This window comes from Mauremys mutica, chromosome 1, assembly GCF_020497125.1.
Source record: "Mauremys mutica isolate MM-2020 ecotype Southern chromosome 1, ASM2049712v1, whole genome shotgun sequence".
Classification (NCBI taxonomy): domain Eukaryota; kingdom Metazoa; phylum Chordata; order Testudines; family Geoemydidae; genus Mauremys; species Mauremys mutica.
In genome coordinates, this window is record NC_059072.1 from 316,729,506 (window position 1) to 316,753,468 (window position 23,963).

The 23,963-nt window shown below is 43.2% G+C and overlaps 1 protein-coding gene across 1 annotated transcript in view; it reads right to left on the bottom strand.

Moving 5' to 3' along the window:
- Positions 1 to 23,963, bottom strand: part of FRY (FRY microtubule binding protein) — a 398,333-nt gene that overhangs the window by 214,897 nt on the left and 159,473 nt on the right. The window contains exon 7 of the mRNA XM_045016361.1: positions 3,894 to 3,947. Within this exon, the coding sequence (XP_044872296.1) occupies positions 3,894 to 3,947 (54 nt within the window). The remainder of the gene's footprint in view (positions 1 to 3,893; positions 3,948 to 23,963) is intronic.

A 23,963-nucleotide genomic window follows, 5' to 3' on the forward strand; every position in this document is an offset into this window, starting at 1 on the left:
CCTTTAGGCGGCCCTGGCTATAAGTACCTTTGAGACACATAAATCACCTTCTTTCTGCAAAGGCCACACTTTCAAAAAAAGCTAATTCCCTCATGAAAAAAGGACCAAGATTCAATATGAAGAGCAAATAGTGGCTTTCTGATAGTGTAGGTTTCTTTTATTAGCATCTTAGTTCTAAGCAGTATTCTCTTATGTGCACTTAAAAGTCTCTGGAAATATGTACATAAAGGGAAATTCTTAAAGCTGGTAAGAATAAAATTAGACCTGTTAGTTAAGGTTTGTGGTCTCAGTTCAAAAACCAGCTCAGCATCGTGAGTTTATTGATGGTTGATTTTACCTACTTTACCTTCATTCTGGAGAGCTGATAGCTACTTTGGCACCAAGATAAATTTTAAACAAAATAACATTTATTTTTAGTGTTAATTTTTGAACCTATGACCCTTGAATTTGTCTCCTGAAGTGGTTCTTTCCACATTGTTTTATACCCAAATCTGTGATTAAGGGCCCACACCAGCTCCTGAGGTCCTATAAACATAATCTCCTCATCCTTTCTCTATTGTGCACCCTTCCGCTAGTGAACAGGGCTGCTGTGTAAGACTGAAGAAGCAAAAGGGAAAAAAGGAAAACAAAGAGGGTCAATTATGGTAATGCAGCTGTTCAGGAAGATGAATGCAATCATAATACTGATGTGATTACTCATGTACTGTCTCTTGCAGACATACTGTGGAATGGGAATACTGATTTTGCTGGTGATTATCACCACATTATCCACCACCTCAAAGTTGTCATAAACAATGGACAGCTGTTGAGCCTAATTAGCATATTGTTTAGCCTCTTATTTATATTAGTTTCTATCTTCTATTTTGATGGTTTCCTTCATTTACATTTATTACAAGTGTAAAACATAAAAGAAACAGGCTTCTGTTTTTTAGATCTGCACAGCGATTCCTCTGACATATTAGGGCTATCATATCTCAGGTTCCCCAAAAGAGGACACTGCTGGAGGGGAATGGAGGAGCTGAGAGACTATAATTCGGGTGCTGGAGGGGTGTGTGTGTGTACTTGGAGGGTTACCTGGGGAGTACTGGAGGGGGTACCTGCAGCCTTACACTCAAGGTGGAGGCAGTGTCACTCCCTGTCAAGGTGGCAGGGCGGCAAGTGCAGGCCCAGGATGCATCACCAGCCCATCTGCCAGCACCTCCCTGCGTGACTTTCCCTCTCCCCAGGGCTGGGAGCCAGGACCTGAGAGGGCAGGATCCAGCAGCTGCAGCTGCAAAGGAGGGACCAATCAGCTGTGGCTGCAGGGGAGGAACAGTTTGCAGTTTTATAGCCCCGTGAACCCAAGTCAGCTGACATGGGCAGCCACGGTTGCTTAATTGCAGTGTAGACATAGAAGTACATACTCAAGTGGCAGCCCATGCTGCTGTAGCTTTACTGCTATTCTTATTTGAATTGGCTAGATAAAAGCCATCTTGGAGTATGTCTAATCATGCTGCAGTCACACCTCTGACAGCAACGTAGACATACTTAAAGACTTATAGAATTTGGCCAAATTTGGGCAGATTTTCATGAAGATGGTAGGAGAGATACCTGAGTCCCTGCTCCAAAGCACAGAGACACTAGTATTTTTATGCAAAAGAGTTTTAAGAATGTTTTAACATGGGCAAAACAATGTATTTCTTCCTAATCTCATTCTTAGAAACGGCTATACCATTTTGGCTGAAACTTTCCCAAACAATTCTGCCTGAGGCAGACAGCTGGCCTGGAAAATTTCAGCCTGGACAGTTTTAAGGTTGTCAAAGTTTTAAGCAACTGAAAACAGGGTCTTGTAACAGGAAGTGTCAAGCATGCTTAACTACAGACTTTGCTATCAGCTCTGTCTATAATATATATAGGGACAGATATGCAGTTAGAATTGTATACAGCTGCTATGTATTTCAAAGCTTGTTTATGTCTTTATCTTTCTCCCCCCTTCGCCAGTTTCAGATTCAACACCTGTTACAACTTGGAAATGCATGGCTGGTTTACTCTAGTAAGCACCGTATGTCCTCATTAATCAACCTTGACTTAACAGGTGCTGTTCAAACTTTTATCTGTCACTGTAGCAACAGCTAGGAGATGCATAAGAATTTTAATTTATCCTAATAAAGGAACACAATTTGCTTAACCCTAAGGCCTGCAGATAATACTTAGGCTCATGTGAAACCTGCTGATGACACTACCTAATGAAGTCAATAGAAGTATTCACAGTGCATAAAGTTAAGCATGTGCTTAAGTTTTTGCTGGATTTGGCCCTAAGAGTTTATGTACTGGTGCCTTCATTATTAAATTCCTTATAACTTAATTTCTTCTGTTTGTGAGAGTCTCTTGTCTCATAGCAAGGGGAACAAGAAAATAGTCATAAAATAGGAAATTGAGATTGTAGAACCAAAAAAATTGGTATTGGGACTCAAAAGCACCTATAGGCTTTTAAGTAATTTTACCTCATTTTGTTAGGAAAGCGATTTAGGCTGGAGCCTAGACCTTCAAGCCTTCCCTTTTAAATTAGGCCCATAATTAAAGTTTTGTGAAAATCATGCTTTAATAACATTTAAGACCTATAGAATTGTCTCCATAATGAACACAAAACAGTTGCATTAAAAAAACAGATATTTTCTCTGCAATGTTTACAACCAAACACTGCTGCACTAAAGTAATTACAGAGAAACTGATTATAAACAAAAATGAAATTGAATTAACTGATTTTCATTTTGCAAACTGAGAAAATAAAAAATAACAAAAATAGATAAAGAGCATAGACACAGACAAGTTGCATTTTTTAAATTCTTTCATTTTGCATAATCTAAAGTATAATCAGTAACATAATTAAAGAAATGTGTTTGTTTATAAGTATTACTTTTAAGTTAACCAGATCAATTTAAAAGGAGATTCACTAAATGTATCCTAAGAATTAATTTTGTGGGTTCTGGTATCCTGCGTATACATACACTTGAGATCTTTTATTACTACATATTTTTTCTGATCTTTATCTCAGCAATGATGATTTATTTAGGACAGTAGAATTTATTTTCTTATATAAGCAGTACACAACAAAAAAGCAAAATCTAATACATGAAATTATTTATTTTTAACCAGTTCATCCCACTAGGCCCATTTTTCCTCAAATGATCTATTTTATGTGTTAATCTTTTAGAGGAAGTAAATAATTTTATTTCTGTTAATTATCTTCCTTCCTACTAACAACATTTCTCTAGTGGGTATTTATTTTTGCAATGATAGGCCCCGGCCAATCCTGAAAAGTCTCATGTACATGTTTAACTTTAATGTCTGTGAGATCACTCACATTGCATAAAGTTAAGCATGTACATAAATTATGCATGATCACAGCCCCTACTGATAAAAAAAACTGATTAAAATGACTGCAATGACAAGGATTCCAAAATCCAAATCTTTTAGGAAGTGTTCTGATTTACTAACAGCATAAAATAGGAATTTGGGGCTACAGTCCCAAAATAACTCTTTCATCTTATTTCTAACATTGAACCAGAAGTCCATCAGTTTGGAATGTTCCCAGAAGATATGATGTTCGTCTCATGAATCACATCAGAAAAATCCACAGGAAATAATACATAGATATTGAATGTGCGGAAAAAAAATTAGAAACTTGTAGTGACAAATAATATTAAGTTTGGAAGAAATGGAAATTACTCCTAATTCCTAAGGCAGATGATTAGACAGAGCACTTTCAGTTCTACAGCCTCAAGTAGAATGAGAGACTTTAATTGCCTGCCTGGCAAACTATTGTACACTAGGCTAGCCTACAAATGCCCAGATTTTGTCATGATAAACAGAAGTAACAAGAAAGAAATGTCCTTGAGTTAGATATCACTTACTTGATCAAACTGGGGATCTTCTCCTCGTTGCAGAGATTTGGTCAGAGGCTTTTCCTAAAATTAAATATTAAAAAATATATATTATTTAAGAGACACCTTTTGAGATGTTCTAGCAACACTACTATTCCATTTCTATTGCCATTCTATCCAGATAGCTTCTCCCTTCCCACCTATTGTAGCGAGGAAAAGCTGTTTATTTCATGCACACACAAATGATGACATATCCATGCACATTTATTAACATTGGAATAGCTCCTTTCAGTATTTTTTTCTTTTAAAGAAAAATGACTAATATGTATTATGATTGAATAAGATTGTGCTTCAATTACTCAACAGTCAACTATACAAGAGATCTGAAATGAATTCCAGTGTTTCCTCCTATACGTATTGTAGGTACTGTCTTTAACTACAGGATACTTTTTTGCCAGGGAAAGTAGTTTGCAATACAAAAATGACTGCCCGGGACCTTAAGTGGAGGGCTACTGTCAGGCCTGCCGGGGGGAGGAGTAAACCTCTTTAAGAACAGAGACACTGATGCTGCTGCAGATGCAGAGCAGGTCAGTGTGGGGATGCTGACTCGTCCACCAGGTGACCAAAAGAGAACAGAAATAATACAGATGCAAGCCAGGTGAGAGAAGCCTCTCTTTCACTCAGACTAAGCAGAACAGCACGCACCCTCCCACACATGAAAGTGGCAAAATACCAGGTTTGCTCAGGCTCTGCTGTGGGCACTGCACCAGCAGCTGTTTTCTTGAGGGAGGGGCTGGGAAGGAATGTTTCCCTCCCGGAAGGAGGACAGGAAACACTGGATGTGGTTTTACTTAGACTGCAACTTTATTATTAACTGTCTGGGAGCACCTGGCAGATACAAACGTACAGTGCAAGTAGCTCCATTTCAATATCTACCTGGGGGGGCTTCGATCATCGTGGTCCCCAGCCAACCTGCTGCTGGGACCTTACCATCCCCCACCCTCAAATGAGGGTTAAGGTGGGCTTGGGGGGGGATTGGCTCCCTGCCATGCCAGTCATAGGAGGCCCCCATTTCTGCTCTTTTAACAGATACCTTCTTTAAATCCTTTTCACAACCATTTATCTGATCACTGTATCCCTTCCCTATGGAATACCTGCACTGGGCATCTTCCCCATGCTTACGTAATGAGTTGCAACATCATAGCCTAGCTCTCATTCCATGCTCACCCCCACTAAGCCCTCACCCCCATGAACCTGCTGTGGGGAAGGTGAAACAAAAACCCCACTATGGCTTGGCGACTCTGTACACGACGTCAGCCTGGTCCACAACCCAAGGATCATGCAAAACTGAACTAATGAACGGACTGGAAAGCTATACTACATAATTTATAACAGATTTTTAAATGTGGTATTTGTCCAGAAAAAAAAAGACATTTTTCTTTTTAAGAACAATGAACTTTTTCTCCTATAACTTTATGACCCAGCACTCAATGGCCATTTACTGACCAATAACACAGGTATGAGGTTTACAAGAGAGGAAAAAACAAGCAAGAGTGAGTAAAGTGAAGTGACAGCACTATTGATTTGAATGGATAAGAAAAATTTTCACTGGACCAGCTTATAAAGTTATACTGGAATTCTTTCGGTGCCACCAAACTCCTTGTTGTTTTTTTTTGAAAGTTCTGAATTTTTCTTGTGGGCCTTGCAAACACTATGGGCCTCTATTACAAATGTGTAATCTTATCAGAGAGGTAAAATGGTTTGTGTTTAATGCACTGGAGTTGGGACCCAACAGACCTGGGTTAAATTACTGACTCTTTTACAGACTCCCTGTATGATCTTAGGTAAATCACTTCATATATCTGTGCTTCAGTTCCACATCTGTAAAACAGAGATGATACTGTTTCCTCTACCTCATAGGATTGTCTCAGACAAAATGCATTTAAGATTGTGGGACACTCAGGGCTTGGCTACACTTACAAGTTGCAGCACTGGTGGAGGCTTTCCAGCGCTGCAATTACACCCCGTCCACACTTGCAGGGCACAACCAGCGCTGCAACTCCCTGGTTGCAGCGCTGGCTGAAAACCCATCCCGGTTGGGGTATAAGGAGTGCAGCGCTGGTGATCCAGCGCTGCTCAGCAGGTGTGGACACTCACCAGCGCTTTAATTGTCCTCCAGGGAATAAGGAGTTATCCCAGAATTCCTGTTCAGCCACTCTGCTCATCAGTTTGCACTCTACTGCTCTTGCCTCAGGTGACCCGCCCTTTAAATGCCCCGGGAATTTTAAAAATCTCCTTCCTGTTTGCTGCAGCCAGGTGTGTGTGGAGTGCAATCAGTTAATCTTTACAGGTGACCATGCCTCCACTCGGCAAACGAGCCCCAGCATGGAGCACTGGCGAATTGCAGGATCTCATTAGTGTTTGGGGGGAGGAAGCTGTGCAGTCCCAGCTGCGCTCCAGCCGTAGGAATTACGATATCTTTGAGCAGGTATCAAGGTCCATGCTGGATAGGGGCCATGATCGGGACGCACTACAATGCAGGGTGAAAGTTAAAGAGCTGTGGAGTGCCTATTACAAAGCCTGCGAGGGGAATCGCCGATCCGGAGCTGCCCCCACGACCTGCCGTTTTTACAGGGAGATGGACGCGATACTTGGGGGTGACCCCACTGCCAATCCCAGGACAACGATGGATGCTTCTGAGCAGGCTGGGGGACAGGAGGAGGAGGAGGCGGAGGCGGAGGCAGAGGCGGCGGGGGGGGGAGGAAAACGCGAGTGAAGCTACTGGGATGGGGGAAGACACCCCAGATTTCCAGGAGGCATGCAGCCAGGAGCTCTTCTCAAGCCAGGAGGAAAGTACCCAATCGCAGCAGCCAGCAGTTGCAGAAGGACAAGCAGAGGAGCGGGTTACCGGTAAGCGGCTTTTATTTTCTGGGTGGAAATGTTTCTGGAGAGGAAGGGGGTTATGGCTGCATGCATGCCAGCCTAGATGTGGAATAGCCCATTGATGTGGTCTATCACGTCGCGGTAATCGGCCTCGGTAATCTCCTCAAAAGTTTCAGCCAGAGCGTGGGCAATGTGCCTTCGCAGGTTTATAGGGAGAGCCACTGTGTTCCTTGTCCCAGTCACGCTGACGCGTCCGTGCCACTGTGCCGCGAGGGGTGGGGGGACCATTTCTGAACACAGGCAAGCCGCATAGGGGCCAGGGCGGAATCCACATTGCTGTAAAAGAGCCTCCCGCTGTTCCCTAGTGACTCGCAGCAGGGAGACATCTTCCAGGATTAACTCCTGTGAAAAATGTTGGGAGACTCTTTAGTGAAGAGATAGGGAGATAGTGAAGATCACCCCTGCAGCTGCATCTTCACTCAACCCCTCTATCACTCCAGATTACCCGAAGCAACCAGCTCCCCTCTATCACTCAAGCCCCACTTCTCCCTCTATAAGCACCCCTCACTCACCATTTCGTGGCTTCTGTTGTGTTATGTGTGTGGTAAAAGAATGCTAAAGTGAGAACTCCCTCAGTGTAACTATTAATGTCTGGAGATAGTGAATACAATGCTGCCCCTGTTAAATGTTGTCATTTCTGGGTTTCTACAGTGACCTTGACTACTGGACTGAGCAGATGTTCCACAGCACAGAGGCTGCACAATTTGAGAAAAAATCCCCGAAAGAGCAAAGAGGACATGCTGAAAACTGTTCTTCATCACTCTGCTAGAGAGAGTAAAGAATTGAAGGAGTGGAGAGAAAAGGAAAGCAAGATCCGCCAGAGGGAAAGCAGGAACCGGCAGAGAAATGCAGTGGCCAAAAGGAAAAGCACAGAGCAGCTTCTAAGCATCCTGTCGCGCCAAGCGGACTCTATCGAGTCACTCGTTGCCATGCAAGCAGAGCACTACCGTGCTACTCCCCCACCCCCCCCGTCCCAAAGCTTTTTGCCTTGTGCCCCAATGTCAGCTCAAACCACCTTTCCCCAGCATTCAGGTTCTTACCACCACCAGCTGCCTCCAACACCTGTATGTTCACCAACCAGCCCTGATACCTACCACCCTTACCCTCTGCACTCAACCCCCATCACCATGCAGTATATGCACCCTGAAGTGCAGGATTCATTAAACAGCACTCCAGACAGGACATATGCAAACTTGTGACTGTACAGTTCACCAACCCACACCCCTGCCCTCTTGTGTTCATGAAATGTTGTGTGTCTGTCTGTCAAGGAAGTTTTTTTCTTTTCAATAAAACAATTCTGGGCTTTGAAAACAGTCTTTATTATAGCAGATAGTGAAAGATACCTTAGCCCAGTAAAGAAAGAGGCACTGCAAATCATTTTAGGGATAATAGAATAACAGTGTAAACAGTGCAATTCACTCCCATGCAAGGCAGCAAACATTACTGTTGGCTTTCAGCCTCAAATTCTTCCCTCAAGGCATCCCTAATCCTTGTAGCCCTGTGCTGGGCCTCTCTATTAGCTCTCTGGCTGTGCATATTCAGCCTCCAGGACTTGAACCTCGGTGGTCCATGCCTGACTGAATGTTTCACCCTTCCCTTCACAAATATTATGGAGGGTACAGCAAGCGCATATAACCGCGGGGATGCTGCTTTCCCCCAAGTCTAGCTTCCCATACAGACATCTCCAGCGAGCTTTTAAACGGCCAAAAGCACACTCCACAGTCATTCGGCACCGGCTCAGCCTGTAGTTGAACCGGTCCTTGCTCCTGTCAAGCTTCCCTGTATAGGGTTTCATGAGCCAAGGCAGTAACGGGTAAGCGGGGTCTCCAAGGATCACAATGGGCATTTCGACGTCCCCTACTGTGATCTTCCTGTCTGGGAAAAAAGTCCCTGCCTGCATCTTCCTGAACAGGCCATTGTTCCGAAAGATGCGTGCATCATGCACCTTTCCAGGCCAGCCTGTGTAAATGTCAATGAAACGCCCGCGGTGATCCACAAGCGCCTGGAGAACCATAGAGAAATACCCCTTACGATTAACGTACTCTGATGCCAGGTGGGGGGGGCCAGAATCGGAATATGCATCCCATCTATCGCCCCTCCCCCGTTAGGGAAACCCATTTATGCAAAGCCATCCACAATGTCCTGCACGCTCCCCAGAGTCACGGTCTTTCTTAGCAGGATGCGATTAATTGCCTTGCAAACTTGCATCAAAACGATTCCAACGGTCGACTTTCCCACTCCAAACTGGTTCCCGACCGACCGGTAGCTGTCTGGAGTTGCCAGCTTCCAGATTGCAATAGCCACCCACTTTTCCACCGTCAGGGCAGCTCTCAATCTTGTGTCCTTGCGCCGCAGAGTGGGGGCGAGCTCAGCACACAGTCCCATGAAAGTGGCTTTTCTCATACGAAAGTTCTGCAGCCACTGCTCGTCATCCCAGACTTCCATGATGATGTGATCCCACCAGTCAGTGCTTGTTTCCCGAGCCCAAAAGCGGCGTTCAACGGTGCTGAGCATTTCCGTGAATGCCACAAGCACTTTAGTGTCACACGCGGCAGGAGAATCGATATCGATATCATCGTCACTGTCACTTTGGAGCTGAAGGAATAGCTCGACTGCCAAACGTGTTGTGCTGGCGACACTCATCAGCACAGTCCTCAGCAGCTCGGGCTCCATTTGCCACAGAAATCGCGATTCACACAGAGAGTAAAACAGAAAGACACTCACAATGGCGCCAAACGTTGCCGGAAAGAGTGAATGCTGGGATGTGAAGCACACAGGAAGCGGAATGACCCGCACACTTCCTTCCCCTTCCCACAATACTCAGCGCCAAAATGGGACGAGGTGCTCTGTGGGATAGCTGCCCACAATGCACCTCTCAATACAGCGCTGGAAAGTGCTGCAAGTGTGGCCACACTGCAGCGCTGGTAGCTGTCAGTGTGGCCACACTCCAGCGCTGGCCCTACACAGCTGCATGACCAGCGCTGTAACTCCCAGCGCTGCAACTTGTAAGTATAGCCAAGCCCTCAGATACTATCCCAGAGAGCACTCCCAGACAGACAAAGAGACATGATAGGCTATTTGAAGATTAAGTTTATGGGGAAAAAGTGGGAATCAGAAAAACATTTTAGATTTATTTAGTGGAGTCATTCTGAATGAAATTCACTGGCACATTAGTTAATAAATGGACTCACTTTTTTGCTTATGAGAATAGTGTTTTTGGTGAATTTTTAAAATGTTAATTTTTTTTACATTTGATTACTATATTTTATATTGTATTTCTGCCGAGAGATTGAGTGTTATGTGTAAAACCTTTTTCTTTTCTTTTTTTTTAATTAACATGGTCAAAAATAATTGCCTAGAGAACTTTGCATCCAGTAAGAAATTACAGCAGAAAAATGTCAAGTACAGGAGTGAGAATCTAGGTTTAACTTAAAAAATAAATAAATAATAATAATAAATAATCATTTAAAATCTCAAATGATTTAAGTACATGTCTAACTTCTGTTTCCTTATGGAATATATAAAATGTATCTATTACTTCAAATCCTTTATGCATAATAATCTAACCCTCAATTGCCCACTTCATTTCAAGTGTCCACCTTCAACATGTGTTACCCCTTCTGCTTAACAAACTGTCCCAACTTGTATTTAGTTCAGAGCCTCTGCTTCCTTCCCCAGACCTGAGAAAGAGCTCTGTGTAACTTAAAAGCTTGTACCTTCCACCAATAGCCGTTGGTCCAATAAAAACAGTACCTCCCCCATCTCATCCTGAGACCAATGTGGTTACAACAGCACTGCAAACATCTATTACTATTGTTATTTATGCAGCAGCCTAAACATAACCAGCACTGTATAAAATGTGAATGTGCTGAACAGAAGTGCAGATAAAAGACCCCAGAAGGCATGGAGGCAGATGCTTCTGTATTGTAGTATAGGATTCTCTCACCTAAGTCTGTGAGAAACTACAGGACAGGCTGAAAAATATGTGATCCCTGCAACTGTGCATTGAATTTTAAGTTCTCCTGGTGAACAGTCCATGTCTCTATACCTGAATTATTTGTCAGCAGCCTTTTTCTCCCACTCTCCCAAAACCAAGTATGTCTCTCCTTTCCACGATCAGGAGATCTAGGTATTATCACACGCTTCAGAAAAGAATTTCTGTATAACTTTGTGCAAGCTGCCTGTCTGTGTGTCAGTTTGTTAATAAAATAGACATAATGCATGTGAGACATAATTCATTAATGTTTCTAAAACACTTTGAGATGCTAGGATGGAAGGAGTTATCTAAGTGAAAAGGATTTTCATTTATGAATGCTATTTTGGGGAGAATATTATTTTGTATAATTTGTTGGCTGATTTGATAATTAATTATGCTGATATGGTCTTAATGCTACCTGGAAACGAGGCTTTCTAAAGAGTCAACAAAGTATCCCCTGACTGCCTAGCAAGGAGAGAAATGAACAGGTTGTTTCTACTGAGTGTTTAGTCACTGCTTTGCCCAGTACAATGCTCAATATTTCCCCTTGTTAGGCAGTGGCTACTTCAATCTATAAAGTGACCTTTCCAAGTATACTGGTGGCACAATAACCTTCATTAAGAGTTTTGTGGCAGCTTATTGGCATTTGTACCACGTGTTCATTATGCCTCTTAGTGATAATACAAACAGTAACTGGGAGAAAAGGGTGCCAAAAATCATAGTATTAACCCCATTCATTTGTACAAGGGCTCAGCCTTTCTCCACTCAACTGCATCTCATATTTGGGTAATACGTGTATTGTCAGTTGATGCACACTGAAAAGGGAGGCAGCAGACATTCCAAAGCAAATATTTAATTTTTTTTCAAAATATAAAGGGTTTCCTCAAGATTTTAGTGAAGGGCTAGGAACAATCCAACAAATGATCTTAAAATGTGGGGAAATTTAGAAGTGAAAAAAATGTACAGAATTTTGATATTCAGTTCCCAGCTCTGCCACAGATCTCAGAGTGTCCGTGGGCAAGTCACTTCATCACTCTGTGCCTCATTTCCTCATCTGTAAAGTGGTCATAATTAATAGTAATGATAATACTAATGACAATCCCTTTCTCCCATCAATTGTCTGTCTTAACTATTTAGTCTGTGAGGGCACCCAAATACCTTTAAAAATCTTGGCCTAAGTTCTTAGGACAAGAGACTGTTTCTAACTACATATATGTAGAGTGCCTAGAACAATGGGTCCCTAACCTTAGTTGTGGTATCTTAGCACTGTTTTTATACAAATAGATACTAACCAGCACAATAATAGTTGGATTAAATGATAAAGATGGGAATGAGCAACACAGAATGGATCACTTGATGGTTACCTGTTCTGTTCATTCCCTCTGGGGCACCTGGCAATTGGCCACTATTGGAAGACAGGATACTGGGCTAGATGGACCTTTGGTCTGACCCAGTATGGCCGTTCTTATGTTTTTATGTTAGAGGATTTCAAAATAGGGAGCGTGTGGGAGCCAACATGAAAGAAAGCTGAGGACAATACCCTTTAGGGTTTTGAGGGAAACTCTGATCCTGTAGTTGGAAAACCTATTTAAACCAAGAGGTCATGTGCTGAATTTCACTTTGGGTGGTAATTTCCTTCAGACAGAATACTCAACAGTAATCAATTCCAAAAAGCAGAAGTATTTTTTTTTAATTGAAGGATCTAATAACCCACTATAAGATGAACCAGACTAACAGTTCAACAGCTTGACATCTTGGACAATATTAGTTGCCTAAAGCACTAAGCAATTTGTCTTAGTTAAAATGTTCTCTATCATCAAATTGCTCTTAAACCATCTATCTCACTGATTGGCTTGCTTACACCGCAGCACGAGAACAAATCCTTGTTTTGCAGCTGACAATCAATTGCTTTTTGACCAAGTTAACCTTACTTCAATGCAACAGTGTGTACTTATACCTGTACCACTGGCTCTTGCCTCTACAGCTGTCAAAAATGATTATTACAAAATCTATTCTTTTCAAAAAATAAAAATGTAAACACTAACAGAATTTGTTTGCTTTCTGACCATAAACTAGAGGAGGAAAGATCCACTGTCTCAGAACTGTACGCAATAATATTCTAATAAAAGTTTGAACCACCAATGTTTGCTTACTTAATATGTCTCTGAAGCAAATAATAACCCTTTAACATCAGAAAAGGACATAGCATAAATATTTTAAGACGTATTATAAATCTCAGACTTAATTGTACAAAAAATTCAAGAAAATATAATGATTAAGTAAACAGTGTGTCCTGAATATGAGGCAGCAGCACAATGTTTGGAGAAACTAATTATAATTCAGGTCTTGCAAGTTCTGTGTTAGTGGCTCCACGTTGCAATAAAGCTTCACCCACCCCTTTGGAAATAATACTGTATAATTCCACATGAAGGCCATGTTTACACTTACTGGGCATCAACGCTGCTGCGATGTATGCAGCGGGGGTCAACAACCACAGAGCACTCTCTGGTCGACTCCAGTACTCCACCGGAACGAAAAGAGTAAGGTATGTTGATGAGAGAGCATCTCCCATTGATGCATTGAGTCAACCTAAGCTATGTCGACTGCAGCTACGTTACTCAGGTAGCTGGAGTAACGCTAACTTAGGCTGACTTACCCCAGTAGTGTAGACAAGGCCTAACATTCTCACTGCAGTAACACTAATTTAGAATGCAGTGTTTTATATCAATTCTATAGAATACCTGTGAGGGGGTGTTGCCCCACACTCACCCTGAAGGGGTTAATGGAGGCCAGATGAGCTAATTAACCCATTAGGCTGAAGGCTGAGAGGAAAGCCATAATTAGGGGAAGCTCACCTGTGTGGGAACAGGTGGGACTTCTATAAAGCCAGGGAGCTGATAGCAGAAAGGGGCTGCAGGGAGACAATCTGCAGTCACTCTCCAGGAGACGAGAGGTGTGACAGGGGACTAGAGAGACAAGTAGCCCACACAGTAGGGAGAAGAGAGGCCAGCAAACCCCAGACAGGGGAGAATGCAGGAGTGAGAAGCAGACCAGGGAGTAAGAAGCAAGGCTGGGGACTGAACAGGATTTATCTGCATGTGTTAGAGTCCCTGGGCTGGAACCCAGACTAGAGAGCTGGCCTGGGTTCCCCTATTTGCCACTGGGGAAGTGGCACTGGCAGGGCAGTGAACTGGAAGACTGTTGGGGTCACTGTGGGAGTGACACAGACTATGAAGGACTACATCCCGGAAGTGGGGGACGCTGAGTGACCTGGCTGGAGAGCCAAGTCATGAAGAGGTTGCTGCGGTCCATGGAGAGGGAGAGGGGCTGCAAACCAGAGAGAGATGGAGTGATGGCGTGAAACCAGAGAAAGGGGTGTCAACCTCATAAGCTAATCCACAGAGTGGCCATGAAGAGACGCCAGCCTAGCAGTGAGTGGAGCACCCTGTGACAATAGCATACTTGAAAAATAGAAAAGGATGCATTCCCCTATGGTCATATGAAGAGTATAACAGAAATTATGCTGGGAAGACCCTGCTGAGTAAACTCAAGGAGTCCTCTTAATGTTATGCTAAACAGCCATGTGAAATGTCTTAGGGCAGCCCCTGCCTGGAATGCCCTCCTGCAGCAGGCTTCAGCATGACAAGCATGCCTGCCTCAGTTTCCTATTTCAGAGTCCCTAGTAACTCCATGCAAGCTCTCTTGACACAATAAGACATTGTGCAAATGGCCCAAAACATAAAGTACCAAACTAATTTCTCACCCCAGTTCAAACAGCCATTAAGATCACCCAACACCTCGTGCCATGATGCCCCATGTATCATACACTGGCACCTTCAACCACACCCAGACTCTCTGGCAATCCTCTCCTGTCCTGGTACCAGGACAATCACCCCAGCCCTTCCTACTGGAGTGTAACCCCACTCTTCCAAGTGGGAACCCCCACAGCATCTCTTCTGGGAGTGCATCTTTACCAGGGGAGCATCCCCCACTCCCTCTGGCCCTCTCAAGGTTCTTCTGGGTCCCAGCTCTTTGGCCTGGGAGACATCAGCAGGTAAGCTCCTCTGCTGCTCTCCTACCTTCGGCTCTCTCTGGCTTACAGCCAGCAAGCATTTCCCTCTGCTGCTCCTCCTGCCTTCAGCCCTGGCTCTCTGGCTTAGGCACGGCAGCCATCTAACCCTTCTTGCTGTTCTCCTGCCTTCAGCTTTGTCCCAGGTCCCAAACATACAGTCTCTGGCAGCTCTTACCTGCCCCAACTCTCACTCAGGCAGCTCTTATTCACCAGGTCTCTCCAACTCACTGGGGATGTTTCTGACCTTTTATAATCCCTAGGTCCTACTCTGCCTTCTTAATTGGCCAAATGGGAGCGCCTGCTCTGGCACAGGGATGCTGGAGTTACTGCATTCACAGGGGCCAGCCATCCTGTGACAGAAGTCTTCAGAAAAAGAAATGTCTGACTATTTCATACACCTTTATTACCCTTCCTGTTTCTTCCACGTATCTAGCACTACTCATTTCTGTCTTCTATTGGAATCTCAGTGCCTAAGGCACAAATGATTTTTCTTCTGAAGCTCCTGTTATCTAGGACGGCCTTCCTGTGTTAGCACATCTCAGTCACTCTGTATCTTTTAAACTCTCTTCTCAAAACAACTTTTCCTCCCTTGCCTATTATCTCAGTTTCTCTCATCCTCTATTATTGTTGACTATGTAGCGCTTCCTTATTATATGGCTCTGTTACTATAGATTTAACTCTAAAGTTATTTATTAATTATATGAGGTATTTCAGATTCAGTTTGTATGAAAGCTATTATATACAATAAAGATGTATTGCTTGTATTGAAGATTAAAAAATACAATTAAATGAAGCTGTTGATGAGCAGTGGATTTTATAGCAGTTTATCTGCCCTATGGATGAATTTATTAAAAAAAAAATTCAACCTCAGGGAACCTTTTTTTTGTCCACCCGCCTCAGAAATGACAGAGAGGCTCTTTTATATGAAATGTCCATTCCATCTGAGCTTCTATAGCTTTATTATACAGAAAGGTCTTCCAATTCCTGTATGAATAGGTAGGTTGAATATGGAGCCAAGAATTACAGCCACAGAAAATATGAATAAAGAAGCGTTTGATTCATCTGAAATAACCCTCAGCATTCTGGACTGTGGAAACCGTCAGATAATTTCAGAAAAATGGAGTCCTTAATAAAAATATTCCCGTTTTTAATTATTAACATTCTTATTTCTTATCTGAAGTGCTGCTCTCAGTTGCATATGTTGCATTTGTTTCACATGTGAAACACCCACTGACATTAATATACATTAGAGATAAGCAGTGGAAATCAGAAAGAAGAATTTTTCCCTTAATTTTTAAGGTTTTTTTTAAATGTCATAAACCTCACAAACCTCTTCCTCCTTTCTAGGTCAATACACAAATATAACTGGGAAAATTTAGAGAGGCACATGTTTTTCCAAACACCTGTCACAAAATTCAGAGTTCAGGGACACATGAAAAATAAACAATGGGATGTTGCAGTGCGTATTAGAATTCATTGTGTCAATATATTACAATGATATATTGTTTCACTTAAAATGCCAGCCACTTCCATTCACAGCAACCATTATGCACACAACTAACACATAACTGCAGCTTTGTACTGTTACTAACATAGATAAAACCTATTTTCTTATAAAAGCTTGCTAAACACAAGAATATTCTGATACAAAATGGAAACAGGCTACATACTCTCTCTTGGGGATTCCCTGAATATGGGGGAGTCACCAAGAAGAAACGGGAGTAGAAGGGACCATTAAAAAAATGATGGAGCTCTTTATTTCACTTTTATTTAAAATGTAAGATGCACAGGCCACTTTCAATTACTAGAGCTGTTTTTATCTAAAACACGTTAAAAGAAGCATCATATTTTTAATACAGAAAAACATGCTTTCTTCAACAATACCAATGAATGTCCAAATCCCATGAGGTGCTCAGCATGCTCATCTCCCATTCACTTCAATGGGAATCGAAAGTGGTCAGCTTTTTGTGGAAGGTGATCAGAGTCAGCACCACACAGAATTGTGCCATTTCAATTGGCAGTGCCATTTAAATTTTTAGGCCTGTCATTACTTATTACTTTTACAAAGATCAGAAATCCTATCACCGTCAGGTTGGTGCACAGCTGGTTTGTAAACTGTAACCTGTATTTAGAAGAGTGACTGAAAACATGATGATTTCAAAAACCTTCCGAAGGCTGTGTGTGTTATTCCATAGAGAGCTGGCTAGTCTTAGGGTACGTCTACACTACGGGACTATTCCGAATTTGCATAAACCGGTTTTGTAAAACAGACCACTAAACACATTAAATCGGTGGTGTGCGTCCACGGTTCGAGGCTAGTGTCGATTTCTGGAGCGTTGCACTGTGGGTAGCTATTCCGTAGCTATCCCATAGTTCCCGCAGCCTCCCCCGCCCCTTGGAACTTCCGGGTTGAGATCCCAGTGCCTGATGGGGCAAAAATCATTGTCGCGGGTGGTTCTGGGTAAATGTCGTCAGTCACTCCTTCCTCTGGGAAAGCAACGGCAGACAAGCATTTCGCGGCTTTTTTCCCTGGATTGCCCTGGCAGATGCCATAGCATGGCAATCATTGAGCCTGTTTTGCCTTTTGTGACTGTCACCGTATGTGTAATAGATGCCGCTCACAGAGGCGATTCAGCAGCGCTACACAGAAGCATGCTTTTGCTTTTGCATGATAGCAGAGATGGTTACTAGCCATACTGCACCATCTACCATACCATAAATTGGTAATAAGATGGTCATGGTTACCAGTCCTTTTGCACTGTGCCATTTGCTGCTGTCATAAGTGCCCCTGGCCGATCAGCCAGGGGCGCAAAAGCCAAAATTGGGAATGACTCCCTGAGTCAATCCCTCCTTTTTGGTATCTAAAAATAGAATCAGTCCTGCCTAGAATATGGGCAAGTGTACTAGAGAACCACTGTATCATAGAGCCAGAGAGCACAGCTGCTCTGTGTCAGATCCCACAGAAATTATGAGCTGTATGCTATTCACAGGGGGTGCTCCTGCAACAACCCCACCTGTTGATTCCATTCTTCCCCCAGCCTTCCTGGGCTACCATAGCATTGCACCCCCACTTGTGTGATGAATTAATAAAGAATGCAGGAATAAGACACAGTGACTTGTTAGTGAGAAATGAGTGGAAGGCAGCTTCCAGCTGCTATGATAGTCCAGACAGGACAGTAAGGAGTGTGGAGAAGAGGAGCCCAGCATCCCTCTGCTAGTCCAGGGGCAACTGAATCTTTTCTTTACACATGAAGGGTGGGGGCTGATGGAGCTCAGCCCCCTGTTGCTATTATGAGGATGGTTACCAGCCATACTGCACCATCTACAAGGAAAAATTAGGGCCAGGCGCCCTTGATTGACCTCACTGATGCTAGTCGGCATGGTTACCAGCCCTTTTGCACTGCCCCATGTGCCAATAGACTGATGACGAGGACGGGTATCAGTCGTATTGCACCACCAGCCACCCATGGCGGGGGGGGGGGGAGTGAGGATGTTAGTGTTGACGGCTGCAGCATTGCGTCTATCTGCAGCATTCAGTAAAGATAGGGTGACATGTAAAAGAGTCAAGAGAGGATTGTTTTCCCTTTCACTTCTGGGGGTGGGTGGGGGGGTGCGTAAATTGCCGAGCTATGCCCTGACCCACCGCGGACACGGTGTTTGACCCTAGAAGCATTTGGAGCTCAGCCAAGAATGCAAATGCTTTTCGGAGACTGCAGGAACTGTGGGATAGCTTGAGTCCTCTAGTCCATGAGCGTCCATTTGATTCTTTGGCTTTCCGTTACGCTTGTCACGCAGCAGTGCGCTGAGCCCCTGCTATGGCGTCTGTCTGGAGATTTTAAAAAAATGATTTTGAATTTCGTCTTCTGTAACGGAGCGCTGATAGAACAGATTTGCCTGCCCTTACAGCGATCACGTCCGCATGGTCCATGCGGGAGCTCTTTCTTTATTTTGATTTTTAACTGCATCGCCACACATGCTGATCGGAGCTCCACGCTGGGCAAACAGGAAATATTCAAAAGTTCGCGGGGCTTTTCCTGTCTACCTGGCCACTGCATCCGAGTTCAGATTGCTGTCCAGAGCGGTCAGTGGTGCACTGTGGGATACCGCCCGGAGGCCAATACCGTCGATCAGCGGCCACACTAACCCTAATCCGATATGGTAATACCGATACTAGCGCTACTCCTCTCGTTAGGGAGGAGTACAGAAACCGGTTTAAAGAGCCATTAAAATCGATATAAAGTGCCTCCTAGTGTGGACGGTTGTGGCGTTAAATCGGTTTTACGCTCCTAAAACCGATTTAAACGCCTAGTGTAGACCAGGCTTTAGGGTATGTCTACACTACCAGATTAGTTCGATTTAACTTAATTCGAATTTGTGGAATCGACCTTACAAAGTCGAATTTGTGTGTCCACACTAAGGACACTAATTCGACTTTGTGAGTCCACACTAACGGGGCAAGCGTCGACATTGGAAGCGGTGCACTGTGGGAAGCTATCCCACAGTTCCCGCAGTCCCCACTGCCCATTTGAATTCTGGGATTTCCCCACAATGCATGCTGGGGGGAAAATGAGTCGAGGGTGGTCTTGGGTAACTGTCATCATTCAACGTGCTTTCGGACGTCTCAAGGGGAGATGGAGGAGCTTACTGACTCGCTCGGATCTCAGCGAAACCAATATCCCCATTGTTATTGCAGCTTGCTGTGTGCTCCACAATCTCTGTGAGAGCAAGGGGGAGACCTTTATGGCGGGATGGGAGGTTGAGGCAAATCGCCTGGCTGCTGATTACGCTCAGCCAGACAGCCGTGCAATTAGAAGAGCCCAGTGGGAAGCGCTGTGCATCCGGGAGGCTTTGAAAGCTAGGTTCCTCAGGGAGCAGGGTAACCTGTGACTGTTCAGTTTCTTTACAGAGAAGCTGAACCTGCCCCTGCTTCAGTTACTGTTGACTTTCTTCTGCGGTTACATACCCCGTTCACCACGTTTCCCCCCTTCCAACACACGTTTAAAAATAAAGTTAATGGAACATTGTTAAATAACAATGTTTTCTTTATTAATGAATTCGCGTTAAAGGGTTGAAACAGGGACGCAGACTGTGGTGGGTAGGGTGTGCAGTGATGTTAACACCGCTTCTACACTCGAGGAATGATAGGCTCCTGCTCCTAGAGCGGTCTGCAGTGCCGGACTGGTTGTTTCAACGGAGCCTGCCATCCCTCCTTTTCGGGACTCTGTGTGCGGGGGCTATGTGACCTTGTGGCGGGGGAGGACGGTTACAGATTCCCCTGCTGTGTGGCTCTGTGGTCCGGGACAAGGACCGCTGCATAAGTTCTGTAACCACCCTCCCATGCCACAAAGTCACGTACCCCGCACCCACACAGAACATGGAAAACACCTCCCAGACCGACCAGGGTGCCTACTGACTGCACTGTGTGTGTGACCTGCTGTTGATCCTGCCCCCAAGTTTGTACCCTGGTAAAGGTGACTGTCCTATGCAATTAACAACCCCCTTCACAGACAGTCTTCTGTAGAAAAGCTTGACGGAAATAGTAATTAACAGCAAACTACTTTTAATAATCAACTACACAGTTAGGGGATGAAACTGGGATTGGGGCTTCGGTGAGCCAGGAAGGGAAGGACTTCTCAACATTTAGGGAATGAGAGCCTTCTTGTATTTGTGCACTCTGCAGGGGTGCAGTGACAGTTTTCACGGCCCCTGTCGCCCCTCCTTCTTGTTACTTTGGGTGAGGGGGGTTTGGGACTTTGTGGCGGGGGAGGGCGGTTGCAGATACAGTGCAGGGGGGCTCTGTCCTCCTGCCTGCGGTCCTGCAGAACATCCACAAGGCGCCGGAGCGTGTCAAATTTTCCCTGGGCATTTCCTGTGTGGCTGGTCAGAACATCCAAGCTCGGACTGCTATCCAGAGCGTCAACAGAGTGGTGCACTGTGGGATAGCTCCCGGAGCTACTAAGGTCGATTTCCGTCCACACATAGCCTAATTCGACATAGCCATGTTGAATTTAGCGCTACTCCCCTCGTCGGGGAGGAGTACAGAATTCGAACTAAAGAGCCCTCTAGGTCTAACTAATTAGCTTCCTGGTGTGGACAGGTGCACGGTTAAGTCGAATTAACGCTGCTAAATTCGACATAAACTCCTAGTGTAGACCAGGCCTTAGGATAGCCAGATAAGAAGTCTCACAAAATGGCAGATCCAAAGGGTAGTCTTGAAAGGAGTAGCCTTACAGGTCTGCTGTAATGAAAATAATTTTGAACTTCTTTCAGGAGGCACTCCTGTCTCCTATTTGCTTTATTACATTTTGTGAATTGTCTTTACTTCTTACATGAGGAAGCCTGTTTGGAATATTAAAGTTCCAATCCTTACAAAGGCCCAGATCTCTCAGTTAAATGCACAGTCTCTCTTGAAACTGTTGAAAAGTAGGTGATTAATGGCCTGTGTATTCAAAATCTCTTTCTAAATCACCTGGTCACATAACTTTTTAAAAAATCACTATTTCAGTGTAATGGCATTAGAATGCTTGAGCTTGCCCTGATGCTCTGCTAAGAGCCTATTAACAACCAGATACTGTAGTCTGTAGTGCCATGTATTTGGGATAATGGTGCTCAGACTGTGAAATGAACAAAACTGGGTGTGGAATATTTTTTATAATTTTTGCAATACTAGACAGATGTGATGCTTTCTTGGGGTGCTGGGACTATGGGTGACCTTGTTAGCCCGTCTCCAGTGTGAAGGAGTCTATCTTGTGGTAGATGGGTGTCAGCTCCAGTACAATACCAGTACAATCGTTTCCTCCACTCAAGCACTCTACTCAGCCCTATCCTGGCCTTGCAGGTTAGCATTAGGTGCACCTCAATCTTTGGAGAGCATTCTTCTGCAGTATCCAGCCTCTGTCACTGGAGAAATCACCAAACTCTCTGTCTACAACACCAGCCTGTTAGCTCAGCTGAGGATGCACACTTTAATATTACAGCACTGAGATGAATTTATAGTAAAACCAAGAATAAATTTATTAATAAAAAACAGAAATTTAAGAGATACTAATATTAATAAAAAACAGAAATGGTTACAAAAAAACCCAAATGTATAACACACTTCTAAGAGACTACATAACCTTAGCAGGCTCCAATCTCTGTCTACAGCAGTTTTTCTCACTTACAGCCAATTCTTAGTGTCACCAACCAACATGGCTGGGGATCTATCATTCATGGATGCAAAGAGCACTGACCTCTTTGTTCCCTCAGTGATGGATAACAAAAGGGTTCCTTCCCCTGCTTCTTATAGGTCAGAAAATCTTTGAAATATATTCTTTTGATGCGTATACCCAGACAAAGTTCTCCCCAGCTAGTATGCAGGCACAATGCTACCCATGCTGTTTCTTTTCACACTACTCTTAATTTGCTCCTCCTGTTTTCCTCTGATGCAAATAAACTTCCCATTGTCTCTGATTTCACCACGATCAGGTTACATTAGCAACAGGGAGATAACCACCTACCCTCCTGTCTGGAAGCATCATATCAGTAGGTATCCATAATTTCTCATATAGTGTTAATACATACATTTCACAATGATATTAATGACCAGTGTGTAACTGGCTTCCTTTTGATAGATCATACAACATACTTTATAGATAAACTCTATGACAGCAATGTGTCAGGCATAGTGAGTTTGTCAGGCCTGCAAGAGTTGCTGACACAGTGCAGTGAATGGGCCTCTGTGTCACAACATATGGCAAAATAAAATATCAACCAAAAGCAGAACAAAATGGATATGAACATAATTTAATGTCCACGTTTCCAAGAAAACATCAAATTTGTATTATACAAAATTATAAAAACCGAAACTGTTAAAGAAGAATTTCCTTTTGAAAAGTATAAAAAATGCAACGATAACTTCAACAGGCTCCCTTATACATACTTCAGATAGAGGAAACTGGTGATTACTTATTTCTGAGTCCATATGAGGGATGCCATATAAATGTCACAACATTATAATATCCCCCAAATACTGTTTACTTTAGTAAAATCAAGTCAACATACGTCTCAGTTATAGTTATTAAACTGAAACCGAGGAATGCTGGTACAAAGAGGATGGCTTCAAAGTTTAACTGATCAACGTCATGAAACCATCCCTCCCCCTATTCATGAAATCACTTGTCTTTTTAAAAATCCTTCTATTTTACTCATGTGGATAAATGGAATGATAAGCTTGGTCCCATTTAGTGTATTACAGGATTTAAAAATTGTGAGAGAGCTACAATTTTGGTTTATGTACAGGTTTTTACTCTCTAGTTCCCAATCTTACTACTCTGGTATCCATTTCACCAGCATTCCAAGAAAGTAATCTAATATTGTTCCAAATCAGTGCTAGATTATGCCATCGCCTCACACATTACAGGTTCACTTTTGTCTCCAGTCACTACATTCTTGATAAGAGGTGTATTACACATACCTTCTACTAACAACATTTTTAATGTGAATGTTCAGAAGTTCTATCCATGAGAATAATTAATTTTAAGTAATTGAAGGATCAGAAAAAATTGATCAAACATGCCAAAGTGTCAAATTAATACTCAGTATTCATGCTAAGCAAATGTGGTGTAAACTGCAAACGTATTTCAGAGAGAAACAAGATTACTATATTAGAAACTATTCTTGAACCCACTAGGCGTGCAATGCAAGAATGAACAATGTAACAGTTTCAGTAACGACTCCTCACTAAGAACTTCTTACTGTGTTGGTATTTCTTCCAAATCCTGTAAATAAAGGAAGTCTCTCAAAAATAACATACGAGTAGTAGTACTTTATAACTTTATTCAAATCTGAATGTCAAAACAGAGTGAGACACCTTTTTAAAAAATGAAAGCTGAGATCTTCACCATACATTTGGCCCTCTTTAAAATTTCACTACAAGCAGCCCAGCAGAGGAGTCTGACATTCCCAGTTCACCAATGAACACTTTCCTGATATGCCTTTTTCCAACGTAAAGTTTGCCACGTGCTCTAGTTCACATCAAGAATTTTTTGATAAACGTTACTGAAGTTTCTAGGACAAGCTGCTTTTGAGATAGGATGTACGTAAAAAGAAGCATTAGAACACTTTTAAA